Source organism: Pseudoliparis swirei, chromosome 4 (assembly GCF_029220125.1).
Source record: "Pseudoliparis swirei isolate HS2019 ecotype Mariana Trench chromosome 4, NWPU_hadal_v1, whole genome shotgun sequence".
Taxonomy (NCBI): Eukaryota; Metazoa; Chordata; class Actinopteri; order Perciformes; family Liparidae; genus Pseudoliparis; species Pseudoliparis swirei.
In genome coordinates this window covers 5,605,105-5,625,193 of record NC_079391.1, presented here as the reverse complement: position 1 = coordinate 5,625,193, position 20,089 = coordinate 5,605,105, and the positions used below count along the sequence as shown (strand labels likewise).

Genomic DNA, 20,089 nt, shown 5'->3' with positions numbered 1-20,089 from the left:
GATTATTTACAGAGAATCAAAAGCCTAAGCCTTAATCAGAGTAAATCATTAATTGTCGGACATGTCTACGTGTCTATGTGGATCTCTCGGCGTGGATTGTGCAATGAGCCTCTCTGATCTCTGTATACGACCAGAGTGCCTCAAGCAGGCGCTTAACAGTCCAGAAGACAGTGACAGCTGACTGCCTTTAAAAGAAATTCTGAAATGAATTTTCAAAACAATTACAGCAAAGAAACTAAGAAAGATTGTTTCAAACTAAACTCCAGAGAACAAAAATACTGTCGGTGTGGCTTTTTATGCGTGATGGACAAAAAAAGTATTACGTAACACTTCTTAATGTGTAAATAGCTCACATCTTAATTTCACCCATTAACTTATATTTAGCTTGCTTCTTCTTCTTCTTCTCAAGGTCCAATTCCCCCCCCCCAACACAACCATGAATTATTGTTGACAGTAAACTATTATTATTAGCACTATTCTTACCATCTACCTCAGGCTGTGTGACAGCAGCAGCTGTGCCGAAGGCCCTGTGAGCTATCACAGAGGGGGAGGGGGGGGGCTGTTGAAATGCCAATGCTTCTGTATTTTCCTCAGAGCACGCCACTGCGGCCCATTTGAGACGTATAACTTTCAGGCATGTGTTGGCACGAGTAGTCGAACGAGCTCGATGATATACAGGAATCATCCCTGGAAGACCACACTGGCTTATATGAGGGGGGGGGGGGGGGGGGGTGATTGGGATTTATCCAATCATACAGTATATTTGTTTTACACGAATAGCTCTGATACAATTCATTATAGTTGCAATCTCTAAATGTTGAATTATGATGAATTAAACGCGTCTGACATCCTTTAATTTAGCAACTTATATTTTTTTAAAGTATTAGTATTAGTAAAAGTATAAAAAAGTGAAATAAATTATAAGACACATGATCAAATTATGTCCAACGAGCCTCTTCTCATAAGAAATGTATATGCATTGTTTTCCTGGGTGATGAATAGAAGTTTCTCCAAAAATATACCCCCCTCATGAGGAGCTATATTTGATTGTTCACACTCTCCCTCCTAGAAACAGAGGGGGTGCACGGTACCCTCCTCCTCCTCCTCCTCCTCCTGTCCCTGACCTCTACACCCCCATGTATAGTCACAGCAGTGGTCAAATGTCTAAAAGCAACGAATCACTGAGTAGGTCAAGAAGAAGAAGAAGAAGAAAAAAAGAGAGAGAGAGACTTGCCCCGCGTTGACAAACAGCTGCAGTTGTCTCCATAAAGTATCAGGTGTCCATGAAGTGCTCTGGCCAAACCACAGGTCAGACTCTCCAAGACGCAGCTCGCACTCCAGCCGGCCGCTCCGCGTGGATCAGACGCTCCGGGTCCCTTTCCTTCACCTTTCTTCTTGCTTTACGCGGCGGACAGCCCTCGACGACCGATAAGCAGCCATGGACGCCATCAAGAAAAAGATGCAGATGCTCAAGATCGACAAAGAGTCCGCCATCGACCGAGCAGGGCAGGCCGAGTCGGACAGGAAAAATGCGGAGGAGAGAAGCAAAAAGGTCGGCACCCATTGTGTGGAACCTGCTTTTACGCGCGGGGGGGGGGGGGTCGATGGCACCGTGCTGCGTGGCTCCTGTCCAGGATTCATATGTGTGTCTTTTATAGGATTAAATACAATTTGGGAAATTGTAATATATATGTTTTTGTTGTTGTTGTCTTCTTTATTTGGACTCCATGAAGTTGGTAAATACAAAACGGGAATGTTTTCTTTATGATTTCGGTAAAATGTTAATTAATAATATGTTCTCCGATACAACTTTATTGTAAACAGCATTAATGGTTGATATGGAGTGTGTTAAGTGTAGAGCGATGATTCACCGACACGAGAGGTGTAACGGGCTTCTTGAGATTGTCTATGAAAGTCATGGCGTCTGTCTGTTTGTACATCTTCTTTCTGTGTTTCTGTCATCAAGCTGGAGGATGACATCGTGACACAGCAGAAGAAGCTGAAGTCGACAGAGGATGACTTGGACAAGTACTCTGAAGCCCTGAAGGACGCCCAGGAGAAACTGGAGATCGCTGAGAAGAAAGCCATGGATGTGAGTGGGTCACCCATTGTCTCATGGTTTGACCTTGAACCACCCTGTGGGTCCCCTCAGGAAACTACTAGCAGCCCCCGTATGACAAATGATTATGCAAATATTAACATGTATATCTTGTGCATATATGTCTGCATTACACAGTCATTTGGACACATCTGAGGTCCAGTGGGGTTCGGTGGGGCCCTTCATACGCATATGTTGGGGTTTTAAGATCCCTGACAGATTTGTGTTTGTTTTAGTTTCAGCTGGCACTTTTACAGATATTTCCAACAGTGATGAAATTGACTGCATGGGTTTAATGTTACACCAAGTACGCTAAATGTATTACATCACAGCCACAACAACGTCAACAACACCAATATTATTAAGATAACATAAGACGACAGTATATACATAGAGTCCAAAGATATACTTTAGTGATTGATTAAGATGAATTAAGATGTTTGATAGGGAAATTAATAAGTACAAAAACAGATGCATACCACAGATAAGAGAACGAGACATGAGTATACTACAAAATGAAGCATAATGATTAATTGAAATAGAGGTATCCCTTCCTCATTACACCACACATTAGCATCACAACTTAAATCAGGACATAAAGTTACAATCAATAAATACATTTTGTATGCAATATGCTGGTGAGTTAAGTTCAAGAAATGCACTACTTAAAATAGGACAATAAAAGTGTGTGGGGCCTAATTCATACAAATATGGGCAAATAGCTGGGGAATAAAAAATAATAACACTAATAAACTACTAATAATATAAATAATAATATGATTTATGTTGTGTTAATCATACAGTTAATCGTAGTTTAGCTGACTCCGTGTCTATAGTTTGCAGCTGTGGTTTTGATAGGGTTGGCTCAATTTATAAGCCTCGTGAATTTTTTTAAAAAACTAATAAATTGAAAAGCACGTCAAATTGAAAATTATTCAGCAATTCGTTTTTTTCAAATGGTTTATTCCACGTGTGAAAAAAACAAAAATCGTGTACTTCCGGTGTTGGTGGACCGTCCCAATCCTCATCCGCGGTCGATTAAAGGCGGGGTGGGGGCAGGGATCAAACGCGCCGCATCTCCCACTGTGTGTGTGCGTATGTGTGTGAGCGCGCGCGCGTTTTGAGGCAGCCCTGCACAGAGCGGACAGAGAGAACTAGCTTAGCTGAGACCAACCTCCCCCAAAAAAAGCAGCAGACATGGCCGGTGGGAGCTCTCTGGTAGCTGTGAAGAAGAAGATCAAGTCGTTGCAGGACCAAGCCGATGTGGCGGAGGACCGCGCAGCGTTGTTACAGCGGGACTTGAACCAGGAGAAGAGTGCGAGAGAATCAGTAAGCCGACACTAATTATCTAAGGCAATTAGGTCTCCGGGCTTTGCGGACGGCGTGGCCGGGTTAAGGCCCCGGGCAGCGACGGGTTTGGCTCCAATGCAGCAGCCGGGTAGCAGGTGGACTTGCTTGAAATTAGCACGCTAGTTAGGATGCGCGTAAAGATGGAGGGGGCACCACCCTTCTGCACGTCCCGGGTACACAAACAGCCGGTAACAAGTAGGCTAACGTTGCAGCTGCAGGTCCTCTGAGATCAAAGGCTAGCTAGTTGGAGCACAGGGGGAGCTGCCCCCCCCCTCCCGCTTTTAAAATACTCAATTGTATCCATGTTTTGTGGCAGCTTTTGGGACAAGATAAACTAAATCACAATGACACAGGAAATTGTCGGCGTGACTGAAAATGGTGAAAAGAAGGGCGCCAAAATACGTCTTGGTTTGTCCTGTAAAATGCACTGTTGGTTTAAATGTGTATTAAAATAAATGGCAACCCACCCCTTGTTTTAGCTTGCGAATAAAACGTGCAAATTAGATCCTGCAGCAGCCCCTAGAAGGGGGTTGAGAGTCCTGACTCAGCCCAAGCTTTTCCTTGGACAGAGTATGGGATGTGTTGGACTGAAACATGCTTGATGATGATAATACACTTGATCTGACTTGTGTGTTGGTGTTTGTGTTCACCTATAGGCTGAGAGTGATGTAGCTTCCCTGAACAGACGTATCCAGCTGGTTGAGGAGGAGTTGGACCGTGCTCAGGAGCGTCTGGCCACAGCGCTGATCAAGCTGGAGGAGGCTGAGAAGGCTGCCGACCAGAGCGAGAGGTGGGCACCGTGCACCTGCAAAACTGACCTCACTTGGTCAACACGATCCACTCAGGAGACCGTTTGTTAGTCCTTGGTATTGTACAGAAAATGCACACTTCTACGCTTCATATTTTGTGTTTTTGTTGTGTTAAATTCCCGATCACCTAATATTAGATTTTGACAGTTAAATGGAAGAAAATCCAGTCTTTGAATATATTCTACAAAGTATCAGGTCTGTTTTTGATGCACAGTCGTCCTTCACGGGCAAAAAGTTGCAGTACTCTCGCACTGAGAAGTTCCTGTTAAACCTCAGTATACTACAAATCAAAGATTGCGCCCGACTCATGCTCTTGGAAGTCCCACTCCTAACATTTTGCTCCCTGCTGCCTCTGGTGGCTAGAAGTTGTATTGCACTAATGTAGAATGTACGAAATGGAAGCGCAGGGGCTAGGAAAGTAGTTTTTTGAGATGATGCTTTGCATAAAAGCATGACTAAATGCATAATTGTTTACAAATGTGTTTTATATTTATGCAAAATAACTCCTGACCTCTCGTAGAAACGGCCTTTAGCATTCTGATTACACAATGTAATTATGTCTTCTAGAGCAACAAGTGCAGGTATCGACAGCATGGATAACAAAGTCACACACACGCCTCGCCGTTAATCTAATTGTATTTACAGAGCACTGTTCATGCAGGTTGATGCAGCGCAGAAGACCAACAAGCGAAACAAATTACGACAAATCAAGTGTGACTGATTCCACAAGCTCATGTACACAGTGTTGGCCACCATCATAGGATGGGACCAATGTGTCTGTTAACTATCCAGACATTTTGACAAGATGGTAACACAATCTGTGTAAAAGTCTGTCTCGTCCTTCTCGAATGTCAGACCACCTTCACCGAAGGCACTTAAGAATGTAATTTTCTTTAAAAAAAGATACTGTTTTCTTTTGACAGTCGTACAAGAAGGAATTATTTAATCGTATTGACCTTTTTACTCGTGCCTGTGACTTACCCGCCATGCTGTTTTCTGTCATTCAGAGGGATGAAGGTCATCGAGAACCGGGCCATGAAGGACGAGGAGAAGATGGAGCTGCAGGAGATCCAGCTGAAGGAGGCCAAACACATTGCAGAGGAGGCCGATCGCAAATACGAGGAGGCAAGTCGTTTCTCAGCTGTTCGCTGAACTCTGACACTTTGTATTTAACTGCTGACATCAATGGATACTCCCGGGACAGATGCGTATTAAGTCCGAAATAATACGAGTTTAGTGTTGTCCAATACGTCTTATTCTGTCTTGTATCAAACTTGTGTGGGACTGACCTCTGTACGCTGTGACCTTCAGGTGGCCCGTAAGCTGGTGATCATCGAGAGTGACCTGGAACGTACCGAGGAGCGTGCAGAGTTGTCCGAGAAGTAAACGACTTCCTTCCCTTTTCCCTCCATCTCTTCAAGCCGCAATTTTTAAATAATGTTCCAGGCAAATGTAAAAAAAAAGTACAAAAATTTGTGTTTTTTGTGTCTGTGTGCGTGTCTGTGGTCATCTTCCCACTCAACCAAAACCGTGAACCAATAGCAAATGCTATGAGCTGGAGGAGGAGCTGAAAACGGTGCAGAACAACCTGAAGTCTCTGGAGGTCCTGGCTGAGAAGGTAGGAGGCAAAACATTGAAACAACAAATGACACCGCATGAACCCAGCAAATAGTTGGCTAACTTCGGCCTTTTATGTGCAACCACAGTACTCGCACAAGGAGGACAAGTACGAGGAGGAGATCAAGGTTCTTACAGACAAGTTGAAGGAGGTGAGTTAAATGACTTTAGCATAATTAAATCGTGGGAAAATAGTGAATCTGTCCTGCGTTTCGTTTTTTTTTTTTTTTACGGCCATTTTTGGTTAAGCCGGTGATTTTTAAATGAGTCGATGAAATATGCTGACTGTATATCTCTTTATCTGTATCGTGCTTTTAAATGCGTGCAGGGCTGTGGCTCGTACTTTAAACCGCTTCATGTGACCGGCTAACGTTTCCTCCGCTCAGGCTGAGACCCGTGCCGAGTTTGCTGAGAGATCGGTGGCCAAGCTCGAGAAGACCATCGATGACCTGGAGGGTATGAGTCTTTTCCACTTTAATCCTTTGCCATTCAGACGAGTCGTTTTTACAAAATGTAAATACCAGGTCAATTGTGACGTACAAGGCCGTTACTCTTATTTGGGTTTCCTTGAGCTCTCTTCTAATATCATACTATAAACTTGTTTTTTCCCCGGGGTAATTTCTCAAAAGGGTACTTGCAAAGGAAGTGCGTCTCTTAATAAACACTGGAGCAGTGTGAGGTTATTTATCTGGGCAGCAGGGAGGACACGGGCCTCGGTACAGACCTGTCAGTTGTCTGTCATGGAGGGAAACGACAAAGCGGCGGTCGTGTGGTCAACGACATTTCTCACCACAGGGCCATTTTTGGCCTTCTGGTGTCGTGCCTGCTCAAGGCCGGCGTGTCCGACGCCGTCCTCACGGGGTCGGGCAGCGTGATTCAGTGTCTCAGTGACTCCTCAGGAATCTGACGCATCGGCAGCTGTTCCATACGCACTTCCTATTTCTGTCTTGCCTTTTTTGTTTTTTTTCCTTTTGGTCCGGTTTCTCTATTTGTGTTTTTCCCTTTTTTGACTTCTGTTCTCTGACTCTTTATTATTTTCTTCTTTTTGTCTTCTTATTTCAAACCCTTCACTATTCTATTGACCACACAATAGATGAGCTGTATGCCCAGAAACTGAAGTACAAGGCCATCAGCGAGGAGCTGGACCACGCCCTCAACGACATGACCTCCATGTAATTCACCACATGCTTGTTTATCTGTTGTCTCTTGGATCTCAGCACCACTAACACAAATATACAATAGCTCCCTCTTGTGGCATGTTTGAGTGCAGTGATTTCTTTCTTATTCAATTATACTTCGGTAGATTTTTAGAAATCCTTTCACTGCATGCCTATCCATGTGTTCTTGAACTAAAAGGGATTTTTATGTATTTGACTAGATTCTTATGCTAGATTTCCGAAACCATTTGATTATCTTCTAGCTGCTAGTCTCTCTCTTCATAGCTTTTTTTTTTTTTTTTTGTGCAACTCAGCCATATTTAGCCCGTATGTCTCTCTCTATTCTGCATCATTTTCCCCTCTTTTTATTCTGCATGTCTTTTACCTTCCATACCTCAAATACTTTTTCTTTGTTCCTTTTCCTCACAGCTAAATGTTTACACCCCTTACTCCAGAAGCTGGTTGAACATCATCATCATCTCTCTCTCCTGTGCACCACAGCCCAACTTTCTGTCTCTGTATTTCCTCACCGCCCCAACAACACTCTCTGGTATTGGGCTGTCGGGTTCATTTGTTCCTCTTCCACACAGACCCTTTAGAGCCGTATTGCTTTCTGTAAAATAAACATGTTTCCATCCATACCATCACTTTCCACTTTCTCTTGCAATTCTTCATTTCTATTTGTTCCATTTTTGGTTGTCTTTTTTTAAGTTGCTTTGAGTGGCGATTTTGAATTAACTTTGAAGCTCTCACATTTATATTCCTTTTCTAGAGGACTGCTATTTGTTACAATGCAGTTGAGTTATTAATTATCTTCACCCGTGTCAAACTAGTGTTCACTGAAAGCACGACCGCTGTCAGGTTACTTGCTTTATTTGGCCGAACTTGTTCCTAAACTCGTATCTTGAGCACCCTCTAGTGGCCAAAAGGATCAACTGCACCACCAGGGACTTAATTTTAAGTACTGACTGATATCTGCATCCTATTTTATTATTATTAAGGAAGGGAATTCTATTGTGAAATAAGGATACCTCTTATAAATCGATTTTAGCTTTTTTCTTTTCCAGTACTATTACAATTTCTCGGTAAAGGAAAGATGGTGACGGCTTGTGAGACCTTATGGAAATGTGTCTGATAAATGGAGTAAGCTAGGGCACTTGTTTGACGGGTTCAGTCCAGCTTCAGAACGTCTGGTAATACGGAACTTTACTCCATAAACTGACACTTTGTTCTGTGATTTAGCTTTTTGACTAACTCTTTGTCTCTTGTACTAACTCTTTTGTCTTGTACTAACTCTTTTGTCTCTTGTACTAACCTGCCTTCTCTTTCCCTTTTCTCTCTCTTCCATGCTTTCTGATTGTCAAGACTATCTGTACAAGCAGCTTGAGAAAAACCGCCTCCTGACCAATGAGCTGAGGGTAGCTTTAAACGACGCGTAAACTGGAACGGGCTCTCGAACGCTTTCACTCTTTTGAATCTCAAATCGTCGTCCGGGCGTAATCGTCTCGTGCTGTGACATTTTTAAAATGGTAGAGACAACGGTGTCATGACACAACGCTTTAAAACCAAGTACCGCTTTCAACAAACGTGAATACAATGTAAGGTGTTCACATTGTGCATGCTTCAAACTGCGGTCGCAAGGTCGGAGGTCAGGCGACCTCGGGTTATGACGAGTTGCAGATTGGATTTTATATTTCCCGCTCGGTGATCGACGGTGAGGAGGCTCGTGGCCGACATCTGAGGAAGGCTCATAAAATGGCGCGAGGGGTCCAGAATCCTCGTCCGCTGAACTAAATGGACAAGTGTTAATTCGATTTTTTTTTCCAGGAACAATTAATTAAATTATTGGACTTGGTGTTCAGCTGTCCTGAGAGCTAAAATGCCCATTATTTAAATACTAAAGAATATTTGACTTGCGCTTTTTACATTTTTGTTGTTGTTCTTGACGGGCTATCCCCAATCTCTCCATTCGTATGATTAGTTGAAAGAACAAAAATTCAGAATTCACTAAAGTCTAAATGGTACCAAAGGAGGGAGAATGCTTTGGTTTTGACGCAGGAAGGATTTAATATGAGCAGACTAGCATATGTTAGATATGTCTTATATGATCGGAAGGTACATGTGGAGCCTGTGCCTGTACATGTCAATGTAATGGTACAGATTTCACGCTTTAGGGTAACATTTAAACGGCCAGACGGAATAAAAGCTGTGATAATGATAAAGAAGTAGGAATGCAACACGAGGGAGAAAAGGAGGTCGTCTCCAATTCTGGGGTTACATTTCTGGTAGAAATGCTTTGGCGCGGGTGCATGGGCTTGATGCCGGAGGTCATGAGCGTCATTTAAAACCTCCCGTTGTCCTGAACCTCGCTGCAGTATAACCCTCACAGGGAGTTGGCTGACAGGATTGTAGTTGAGAAAATGTACGAATGAATCCTAACGACGCCGTCTGTCCTGCGCCAGAGCGTTTGTCTGTTTTTATATCCTGTGCATCTTTGGGCCGTTTTTTTCTTCCTTTTTTCTTTTTTTTAACCCCTGCAATGCTATATTAACAGATAAAGTCACACGCGCTAGAGAAGACGGCCTGAACGTAAGGCAGATGCTGGATCAGACTCTCATGGAGATGGTAAACATTTGACCCCGGCTCTCTTCCTCCTCCTCCTCCTCATCGGCTCTGAATATGGCCGGTCTCCATATACGGCTGCTCCAGATATACTGTTTGGCCTTGTGTTTATTATAAGTGTCCTCTGAACGTCTCCTGAAGAAACCAGCTGTACACACGAGGTAGCACACACACACACACGCACAGCTAAAGTTAAACTACACTGGTTTCATTACACGCTGTAATCTGAGGTCATGTCTTTAAAGTTTACATGTGTATATGTTGGGAGGATTTGCACCTTTAGGGGAGGGAAGGGGGGAGAATGCACTTCACATAATCGTTGTTATCTAAGACATGAATGAAGTCATGGTTATATAAATGGGACTTTTATTCAGTGTGTTTCTGAAGTTTGTCTTTGTTTCTTCTGTATTGTAAACATTCATTCGGTGTCAGTGACGTTGTACACTTCCATTCCAAGAAAAAAGGGGTTTCTTGTCTGATCAGCCAAGTAAAAACCATTTGCACACTGCTAACTCGTCTGTTCATGTTGAGAACTTGTTTGCCTTTTTGTTTGTCTCTCCCATTTTTATCTTGGAAAAGTAAAGATCATGAATAAATTGTTGGATCAAGTAAACTTTCCTTTACATCTGGCTTTATTACAAATGTTTGTTGGTGGTTTTTGATTTCAACAAGAATGAAGGAGAAACATTTGATGTCATTACAAGTATTTTGCAGTGCTGTGACATGTGACCGATTTTAATTTATTTATAGCCTAAACTTACACATTTTTGTCGGATTTACAATCTGTGCACATACGGCATCCTCTTTCCATGGCCCTCATCAGTTCAGGAAAAAACTCAATGTATAGATGTATCCTTTATTCATTCCCAGGGGGAATGTTTTTTATAGCAGCAGCATGCAAGGTTAAATAGTAAACATAACAAATATTAAGTATGAAAAATGCTCAATACATACAATACAATAAAATTGCAACATATTGTATAAAAGAAAATGCTAACTATATATATATAACATTTGATATATTATATATAATTACATATTAAAGGGAAGAAACCTTCAAGAGGAACAGTGGCGGATCCGTCTTCCTGGATGGACAGAAGTACAATAGAGGTCATGTGTACAGAATGAACATAACAGTTACAACACATTTAATGCATATGAATGAATTATTCATATGAGAGTAGTAGGCATGATGTAAAAGTTACAACTATCAAAAATAACAGCAGTGAATATAGTAAGCTAAATGACATTCCATTTTACTTATAGAAATATATTAGGTGGCGCTTTTGTGCTTGTAATGGTTCTAAAATAAAACTGTCCACGTGACAATTTATTACGGACTATTGCCTCTGGCATTTTTTCCTCCAAGATCTTAAAATAAATTAATTCTAAAAAGGTGAAATGATAAGCATTTTACAAGGGAACACATATCAGCACAAATACGAATATTTTGAGTAACACATTTTCTTTCTTGTATAACTACCATAATTAAATTTTAACAAACTACAGAGAATGTAAAGGGGGAAACTTTAAACTGCCATAGCTCCTCCTCGCCGCAGGGGGGCAGTGTGTCGCAGCGGCGGCGGTGAAGAGGTGGAAGGTCGTAACTGGGCAGTCTTGCAGGAAAAACCGGACCACGTCTTGAGAGCAAAACATGGGTGAAAATGAAGAATTTACCGAGTATTTACAAGACTGCAAGGGTGCTTACGTCCTCAGCAACGTCGCCGAAGTGGTCGAGCGAATTCTGACCTTCGTACCGACAAAATCGCTGCTGCGGATCGCAAGGTAGCGCGACATGTTTGTGTTGAATAGTTAACTTAACGGTAATGGCTGTCGAATGGAAGCGAAACTACTCTATTCAGACCCGTAGACGCAGTTAGAAAGCTAATGTGGCAGCCAGAGTGTCGTCGGAGTCGTTTTACTTTTAACTAACGTGTCTGTGCTTGTGTTTCTATTCTGACAGAAGCACGAACGTCAGTTAGCTAGCCGGTAGCTTACATTTCTCTGTGTGTGTGTGTGTGTGTGTGTGTGTGTGTCTCAGTGTGTGCAGACTGTGGAGGAACTGTGCCCGGAGAGTGCTGAGGACTCACCAGCAGCTGACCTGGGTGTCGGCCTGTGGGCAGTACAAAACGGAGGCCCACGTCCTCTGCAGCATCCTGGCCGAAGAGGTGGAGGTAAACGTGTACCTGGACCGTTACTTTGCGCATGTGCAGTTCGCACGTTTTTGTGAAGCGTGCAGATTGCAAAAGTATGGTTAACTTGTTCATGCTTGGCCAGAATTATTACCTTCGCTTTGAAAATGCGGAAGGTTATGTTTTGATCGCCGTGTATTTATTTATTTAGTTGTATGCGTGTTATTCGCATAACTCAAAAAGTATTAAACCGAATCGCATGGAATTTGGTGGGATGATTGGTTATTATCCGGGGACCATTTGATTAGATTTTGGGATCGATCGGGTCAACGGTCAAGGTCAAGGTCATGAAAATGTCAAAATCTTATTTTTTACCATAGCGCGGTCAATTTTTATCCAATTGGCATGCAACTAATGCCAACATGTTCATAATTCAATGCCCAATCTTGTGATATGCGAAGGTATGCGCTCTACCGAGTGCCCGTTCTAGTTAATATTGTTTTGTACCCCTGGCGTTAAACAGGCATGCATTTTAAAGTAAATATCAAAGATGTGGAATATTATTGGGTCGTGTATTGCATCCTTATTGCAATTCATAATCGTTTTAAGATTACTTTAACACATGCACTTTTTACTTGTGTTTCTTTCCAGAAAGTGTTTCTTCTGCCCAAAACTGTTCTGGCGTTGGTCGACTATGAAGGCTTCACTGGACGAGCGTATAGCCACAGATATAATAAAGGTTGGTCTTGGAGATTTTTTTTTTATTGTCATCATTTGACAGAATATGTTGGGTAATTACACAAGTACTGTCATGCACTATTGTTACCTTCGCATTGAAAATGCGGAAGGTTATGTTTTGATCGCCGTGTATTTATTTATTTATTTGTATGCGTTTTATTCGCATAACAAAAAAAGTTTTAAACCGAATCGCATGAAATTTGGTGGGATGATTGGTTATTATCCGGGGACCATTTGATTAGATTTTGGGATCGATCGGGTCAAAAGTCAAGGTCATTAAAAGGTCAAAATCTTCTTTTTACCATAGCGCGGTCAATTTGTATCCAATTGGCATGCAACCAATGCCAACATGTTCATAATTCAATGCCCAATCTTGTGATATGCGAAGGTATGCGCTCTACCGAGTGCCCATTCTAGTTATGTATATATTACTAAAATCCAACATAAGTTGGATCGTGTTTATGCGTACCGTCGTATTAACTGGCAGCCACTAATATGGGCAAGACTACTTTGATTCATAGACGCCTCATAGAATAATCATAAAAGAATAAACATGACTTTATTTTTGCTGTAGCCGTAATAACTGGATAGTGAATTGGTGAGTTTGGTCACATGATGCTGCCCAGTTGTCTCTTCACTCCTGGTTAGCTTCAACTTGTGACCATTGTTCCTCTTTATCGCTGCACATGTTGTCACATTAAATAGTCGAGGATCTTTTGTTCCGTCTGAGTATTGTGACACTTATATCATGTTCCTTAAATACAGAAAGATGTGCAGAAGGTGTCATTCAGGGTCTTTTTAGTCTGTTTATTTTTGTAGTTGTTATGGTTATTTGCAGTTTTAATAGAGGCCTAGCTTGCACACTGATTTAGGACAGTGGTTAAACTATTGACAATAACTAATTGACACCTTCCGGTTAACCAATAATAGAAAATAAAGGCTCGAATACTAATTTGCTTGTATTTTTCTCATATAGATCTCCACGGAAATGAAAACTGTTAGGTATTGAGCAGCGTTGTGGAACCCTCAACGATGCTTTGCTAATGTACATTTTTCTGAATCAAGAAGTTGTTGCCTTAAGTTATCTCACAGTTCAGTTTCATGTGCTTATGTTTCATATGAAAAATAATCAGTACATAATAAATCGGTCAACATTCTTCATGTTTTTTTCTTTATCTTTATTACTCTGAAGCCAAAAAGAATCGCCACAGTCCAAACACGGTTGACGAGCTGAACCTGCTCTTCCCAAAAGGCTGTGACATCGTGGGCATCACCACACCGGGCGTCGTCTGTAAGTGTTCCTCATATTTCCACATTCACACGGAAGAAAACTCCACATCTCACACCCAATAAAACATGGAAAACACATGGGAAAACCTGGAAAAGTCATGGAATTTGTAAATGGTTATTTCCAGGCCTGGAAAAGTCCCAAAGGTTTTGAAAAAAATAGAAATTTCTTATATTCATATGTGCATTTACGCCAAGTTTTAACTAATCCATATGCTTTTTAAAAGAATGACGCTCAAAATATAAACCGGCATATATACGCTCTCAATACTCGCAGCGCACATTTTTCGCGCTGCAATTGAACGCACCGTAACTGAAAATACATCAATGTTTATTCTTTTAATCAAGCTATTGTCTCTCGTTCATTTGTGTCTTTTACGGTATTAATTGTCTCCCTTTTTACCTTCGCATTGAAAATGCGGAAGGTTATGTTTTGATCGCCGTGTATTTATTTATTTATTTGTATGTGTGTTATTCGCATAAGTAAAACAGTATTAAACCGAATCGCATGAAATTTGGTGGGATGATTGGTTATTATCCGGGGACCATTTGATTAGATTTTGGGATCGATCGGGTCCAAGGTCAAGGTCATGAAAAGGTCAAAATCTTCTTTTTACCATAACACGGTCAATTTATATCCAATTGGCATGCAACTAATGCCAACATGTTCATAATTCAATGCCCAATCTTGTGATATGCGAAGGTATGCGCTCTACCGAGTGCCCATTCTAGTTTTTAATGTATACGTTGAGATTTCACAAAATGTTTGGTCATTGAAAGTTGGTTTAAAGTCCTGCAAATCCGTCGGTCAACATGTGTATGAACCCTGCAAATATCACAAATTTGCCTCAGTGTGGTTTACAATCTGTACGTTAAATGTGTATATAAAAAGGTTTATTATTTATTATGCAAAAAAAATGATGTGGCCTTGCAAGAGTACTCGAGAAAACCCCAAAAAGAAAGATAGCCAGACGTCTCGGGTAGATCAAAGAGGAAGAGTCCACCTCTCGCCACAGTGGGCGACTATTAATCTCCACCGCCGCCGCCGCCTGGTTGTAAAGCACCGCCGGTGGCGGGCGCTTCTCCGCCTCCTCCCTCTGACAGATTGCCTCGTCTGCGCTCCCGTTTCTCCATATAATCACAACCCTGCGGAGAAGCGGCTCCATCAGCCGCGTTCTCCCTCCTCCTCGGGGGGGCGAGGGCTTGTCAGGCTCCCGCGGTTGATGGGGTTTAACGGCCGCCTCGGCTGCGTGCGATCGCACTCGAGTTTGCAGACGAGGGTCACCACAAGGTCTCCACACAAATCTTAATCCGATTGAATTAAATCTTTTGATTGGATTAGGTTTGAAATGTATAGATTACTCGCAATAAGTCTGCCGTATAGCCTTCAGTACATCTTTTTTTATTTATGCACATTGGTAATGGCATTAAAAAAAGACGCCACCTAGACGTCGTATTTCTGCATAACTGCTTATGAGTTCCATAAAGTGAAACGCATTGGAGGATGGGGATGAATGAGACGCGAATGTGCCGCGTTTGCTTATTTTGAATACAGTGACAAGTTTTCTGTAATGTCCACATTCAGTTGGCTCAAAGCCCGCGTCCATAAGGTGGTCAATGTCTCGTATTCCTGTAGATGGATGACAACGGGGCAAAAGGTTTTTCTCATCATGCACTGGAGCTTATTCGTCTGCTAAACTCTATGAACTGAGTTTATTATTGCCTTTTGAATGCAATTGATTGAGGTCGATACAAATCATTCCTGGTGTTTCTTATGCGCAGGCTTTCCGAGGCTGTAGTGTTGAACAAATATCCAAATCGTGTGTCTTCGGTCGGCGATGGCGAGGGACCGCTCGTGGCCGCTCGTTCATCACGACGTTGATAACTCGACGTTCTCTCTCCTCTGTGCAGTGACTCCCAGCGGCTCCTGCTCCAGCCGTCCTCAGGAGTACCAGGAGGGGGAGGCCGGCTTTGCCATCATGCTGCCCAGTATCGAAGGTGTCCACGTCAAGTCCTTTCACTTTTGCAAGAAGTCCATCTCCCCGACGGCTCTCAAAGAAGCAGGTGAGTCAAATCGCACCTCTTTTTCTCTTTTTTCTGACTCACGGTCCAGATGATACAAAACATTACTAGAGAATGAAATGCATATAAAATCACAATTATAATACATCGAGCTATGAATGCTTTATGTCTCCACAGCTGGGACTGGTAGTGTAGGAGTAAACTGTGTTTGATAAAACAATTCAATTCATTTTATTTGTATAGCCCATTTTCACAAATTGCACATTTGCCTCAGAGGGCTTTACAATCTGTACACATAGACATCCCTGTCCCAGAGCCTCACATCGGATCAGGAAAAAATCCCAAACAACCCTTTCACAGGGAAAAAATGGGAGAAACCTTCAGGAGAGCAACAGAGGAGGATCCTTCTCCCCGGATGGACAGAACAATAGATGGCATGTGACCAGAAGGACAGATTAGAGTTAAAACACATTCAACTAGAACGGGCACTCGGTAGAGCGCATACCTTCGCATATCACAAGATTGGGCATTGAATTATGAACATGTTGGCATTAGTTGCATGCCAATTGGATACAAATTGACCGTGCTATGGTAAAAAGAAGATTTTGACCGTTTCATGACCTTGACCTTTGACCCGATCGATCCCAAAGTCTAATCAAATGGTCCCCGGATAATAACCAATCATCCCACCAAATTTCATGCGATTCGGTTTAATACTTTTTGAGTTATGCGAGTAACACGCATACAAATAAATAAATAAATACACGGCGATCAAAACATAACCTTCCGCATTTTCAATGCGAAGGTAATGAACATGACAGAAATGATTTCATCAACCCGGAAGATCAATTTATACGTAAGACTTCTTAAAACAGCTTGTGAAGTATCGACTCCTGCAGCCACCAACATTTCACTGGCACTCCACCACCTCGGTCTCTTCAATAATATTCTCACGGCGTCATTGTGAGCTACATGAAGTCTGTCGGCTTGTTTTTTTTTGTAATGAGACCACATGTGTGCAAGATGCTCCAAGCGGAGACGTCTTCACTCCATCTGGACACAAACTAACCCTGCGTGGGACAATGTTTGCTCGTGCATACGTCATACGACATCGCCTATAGATGTCTTCGTCATCGGTCGTCTGTTCCGTAATATAATGTACGAGATATTTGACCGTACCACAGACAGCGAGGTAGTTATGAGACACTTTGAAGTCAGGGAACTTTAGACTTTTGTCCTATTTGGTTCTACAGATCAGGGTGGACCTCGTGTATTGTATGTCATGTTCCACACATGGGTGGTCCATAGAGTAATGAGCTGCTGGAGACCAGCACTACGTGGGCTAAGACTCACCAGATCATCTGCATACATCAGATGATCCACTAAAGTATTACCAGTCATTTACCCAGTCGGACAGACTTTCAACTGCTTGGACAGATCATCAATGTATCGATTATAAAGAACTGGGTACAAGCCTGACCCCTTTTCGGCTTTCTCCTTTTGTTTTTTTTCACAGGAATTTGTCAATTATCTATACGACTAAATGCAAAACTTTAAAAATCTTCCAGAACTTTTTTTTCTTAAAAAAAAAAGTAGTCACTTGTTTTTCTGCACTTTTTTCTTTCCAGGACTAGTCGACAACCCGGAGCTTCGCGTGGTTCTGATATTTGTCTATGAGGCGTATAAAACGGGAGGTTCGCAGTTCCTGAGCCAGATCCTGGAGCCGCTGGCCAAGAGCAAAGCGCTCATCGCCGGGGGCCTCGTGGAGAGTGTCTTCTCTCCTCCCAGACAGTGGTGCGTTCATGTCCCGCACTCAAATAATGTTTGTTTTCTTCATATTAAATAAATGAATAGTAATGCTTTAATACAAACAAAAAATGTCGACCCTGCACCTTTAGTTACTGTTACAAGGTCAGACAAGCTTTTGCAATTCACCCTTTTTTGTGATTTCCTGTTCTACAACCTTTTACATAATTTTGTATCTTTATTATTAGCGATATGTTTAAAAACAACAACAACTCTTTGCAATATTCCCAATCTCACGTCTCCCTCCGTAGCTGTAGCCAGGGGGCGTTCGGTGTGGTGGGCCTGGCCCTGAGCGGCCCCAAGGTGCAGGGGGCGTCGGTGCTCCTGAACCAGGAAGTCAGCGACCCGAAGGCGGCGGAGGCCACGATCCGGCGGCTGAAAGCGGCCAAGGTCCCCGAGCGGAACACCCTGGGCTTCATGTTCGCCTGCGTGGGCCGAGGCCAGAACTACTACCACAACCAGGCCAACGTGGAGGCGGAGGCCTTCCACAAGGTGTTCCCCAACACGCCGCTCTTCGGCCTGTTCGGCAACGGCGAGATCGGCTGCGACCGCATCGTGAAGGACGACTACACGCTGTGCGACACGGACAGCCTGCAGCACGAGTACACCACGGTGATGACCCTCGTCCATTTGGGCTGAACGGGGGACAAAAGGAAACGAGGAAACGCAAGTCGGGGAACAAGAAACATTTTTTTTTTTTACAGCGTCGCTCGCTTTCAGACTCGAGAATCTCGGCGCCACCATTTCACGCTCATAAAGCAGGAAAACGATCCGGTTCCGCCGATGCAAAGGCTCGATTTTTGGGGAAATTGTGTCCATCGGCTTCATGTTAAAACTAGTGAGTTTCACTAGAGTTTTAATATTATTAGTATTAAAATGGGATGCTGTTTGTAAAATATACGTGTATATATTTTTCCTACATTTGGGCCCATATTCAAGGCATATCTTACCCACTAACCTCGTAGGTCTTGTTTTTGCAGGTAAGTTTAAAAGATACACTTGTGTGTCCCCCGAGCTGTTGTTGTTGTTGTTGTTGTCATTGAGCGCAGGCACTTTTTTTTAATGCAAGTATCAGTGTGTGCTCCCTCTAACCGCACAATCGAGGCAATCTGGATTTTAAAACGCTCTGTCATTTTACGTTTTACACTTATTGTTTTTTACACACACACAAAAATCTGCGTTGACCTAGAAATTAATACTTTTTTTGCAAGATATCTATATATCGTGGTTCAAATGGGCATCAGTGAGAATCTTACAGTGCCTCTTTTTTAATGTTGTTTGTCCGCATCGGGTCATAGCTCCTACTACCTACTTCCAAATATTAATGGTTGGGCTAAATGCTTATTGCAGCTGAAAAGAGTCCCCCCTAAAATTTCAAACTTTAGGAAAAAGTTCTACTGTCCAATGTTAATTTTTTAAATTATTAATTCACTTGGATAACGGTTATTTTTTAAATCCTGTGAATCCAAATAAGATATAAAAACGTTACACATGCCTTTTTATACGACAGAATAATGCTAAAACTCCATTGATGCTTTATATAAATGTGTTATTTTCTAGATGGCCCTGTCATTAATCGTTGCCAACCTCTTTTTTTTTCTCACGAAGAAGAATATTCTGATGACATAAAGGTGCAATTTCCAGTGGATATATGTTTGTTGAGCAGTGATTGTTGCAAGAGTGGTTGTTTTTGAGAAAATTCCAATCTTACTTTTTGAAAAAAATGATTAGAAGTCCTCTTTTTGTGTTTTAATTCCCAAATATGTCCTCAGAGGGTTTGGAGAGGAACATAAACTGCATTTGAAGTTGGTGTCTTTGGCTCCTGAGGCGCATGTCGTTTTGTTGATGATGCACTTTTCTACATGTGCCAAATAACAGGCGTATCTGTTCTGCTCAATAAATTTGCTCAAAACTTGGATTTGTGTGTTTTCATATGTTCTATACCTCCACTGTTCCGGCAGCAGCTTTAGACCCGGTGCCTCAACACGTGGGGCGGTAAGCATCCCCTCCTCCTCGGTTGTAACCGCAGGCCTGCACTGTTAATATCATATCACCGGGTCTCCTAATGTGTGTGCGCACCCTAAAATATGAGCCTCAGCCAATCACATCTCGAGCAGCCCACGTCCATGGGCGTGCTTTAAATAAAAGGAAGAGGCGCTCGAGAGTGATCGATGTTCGGGGTTCAACCACCGACTGGCTGACGGCGATGAATGACAAACGGTTAAGCCAATTGCCGTAAAGGCAATTTTATATTCCCATAGTATCTTTTTTTTTTAATTTTGTGGAAAACTATAAGAAACCCTCATGACACGGAGGAGGGGCGATCGACCATGCAGACGTAAAGCTAATAATTAAAATAATAATAATCTGTGGCCATAATCCGCTCTCAAATTGCCCTGAGAAAATCCACTCTGAGGCTTCTTTCTTTCTCTCTCACACACACACGCACGC

At 42.4% G+C, this 20,089-nt stretch overlaps 2 protein-coding genes across 7 annotated transcripts; both read left to right on the top strand.

Annotated features, from left to right (window-relative positions):
• The first annotated feature begins 1,292 nt into the window (after positions 1-1,292).
• On the top strand, positions 1,293-10,276 carry LOC130192318 (tropomyosin alpha-1 chain-like). Of its 6 annotated transcripts, XM_056412183.1 has the most exons (10): positions 1,296-1,552; positions 1,967-2,092; positions 4,105-4,238; positions 5,265-5,382; positions 5,569-5,639; positions 5,800-5,875; positions 5,964-6,026; positions 6,261-6,330; positions 6,968-7,046; positions 7,461-7,678. In XM_056412183.1, the coding sequence occupies exons 1-10, from the start codon at positions 1,439-1,441 to the stop codon at positions 7,462-7,464; spliced, it is 855 nt and encodes a 284-aa protein (XP_056268158.1). In that variant the 5' UTR covers positions 1,296-1,438; the 3' UTR covers positions 7,465-7,678. The 6 variants fall into 6 exon arrangements, with proteins under 6 accessions (XP_056268159.1, XP_056268163.1, XP_056268158.1 ...); XM_056412184.1 differs by lacking the exons at positions 6,968-7,046; positions 7,461-7,678 and adding an exon at positions 9,586-10,276 and having other exon boundaries at positions 1,293-1,552; XM_056412188.1 differs by lacking the exons at positions 6,968-7,046; positions 7,461-7,678 and adding an exon at positions 8,397-9,579 and having other exon boundaries at positions 1,293-1,552.
• Positions 10,277-10,365: 89 nt separating this feature from the next.
• Positions 10,366-19,554, top strand: fbxo22 (F-box protein 22). Its single transcript, XM_056412182.1, has 7 exons — positions 10,366-11,438; positions 11,695-11,827; positions 12,437-12,524; positions 13,716-13,814; positions 15,722-15,874; positions 17,461-17,626; positions 17,890-19,554. The coding sequence occupies exons 1-7, from the start codon at positions 11,308-11,310 to the stop codon at positions 18,275-18,277; spliced, it is 1,158 nt and encodes a 385-aa protein (XP_056268157.1). The 5' UTR covers positions 10,366-11,307; the 3' UTR covers positions 18,278-19,554.
• Positions 19,555-20,089: the final 535 nt, after the last annotated feature.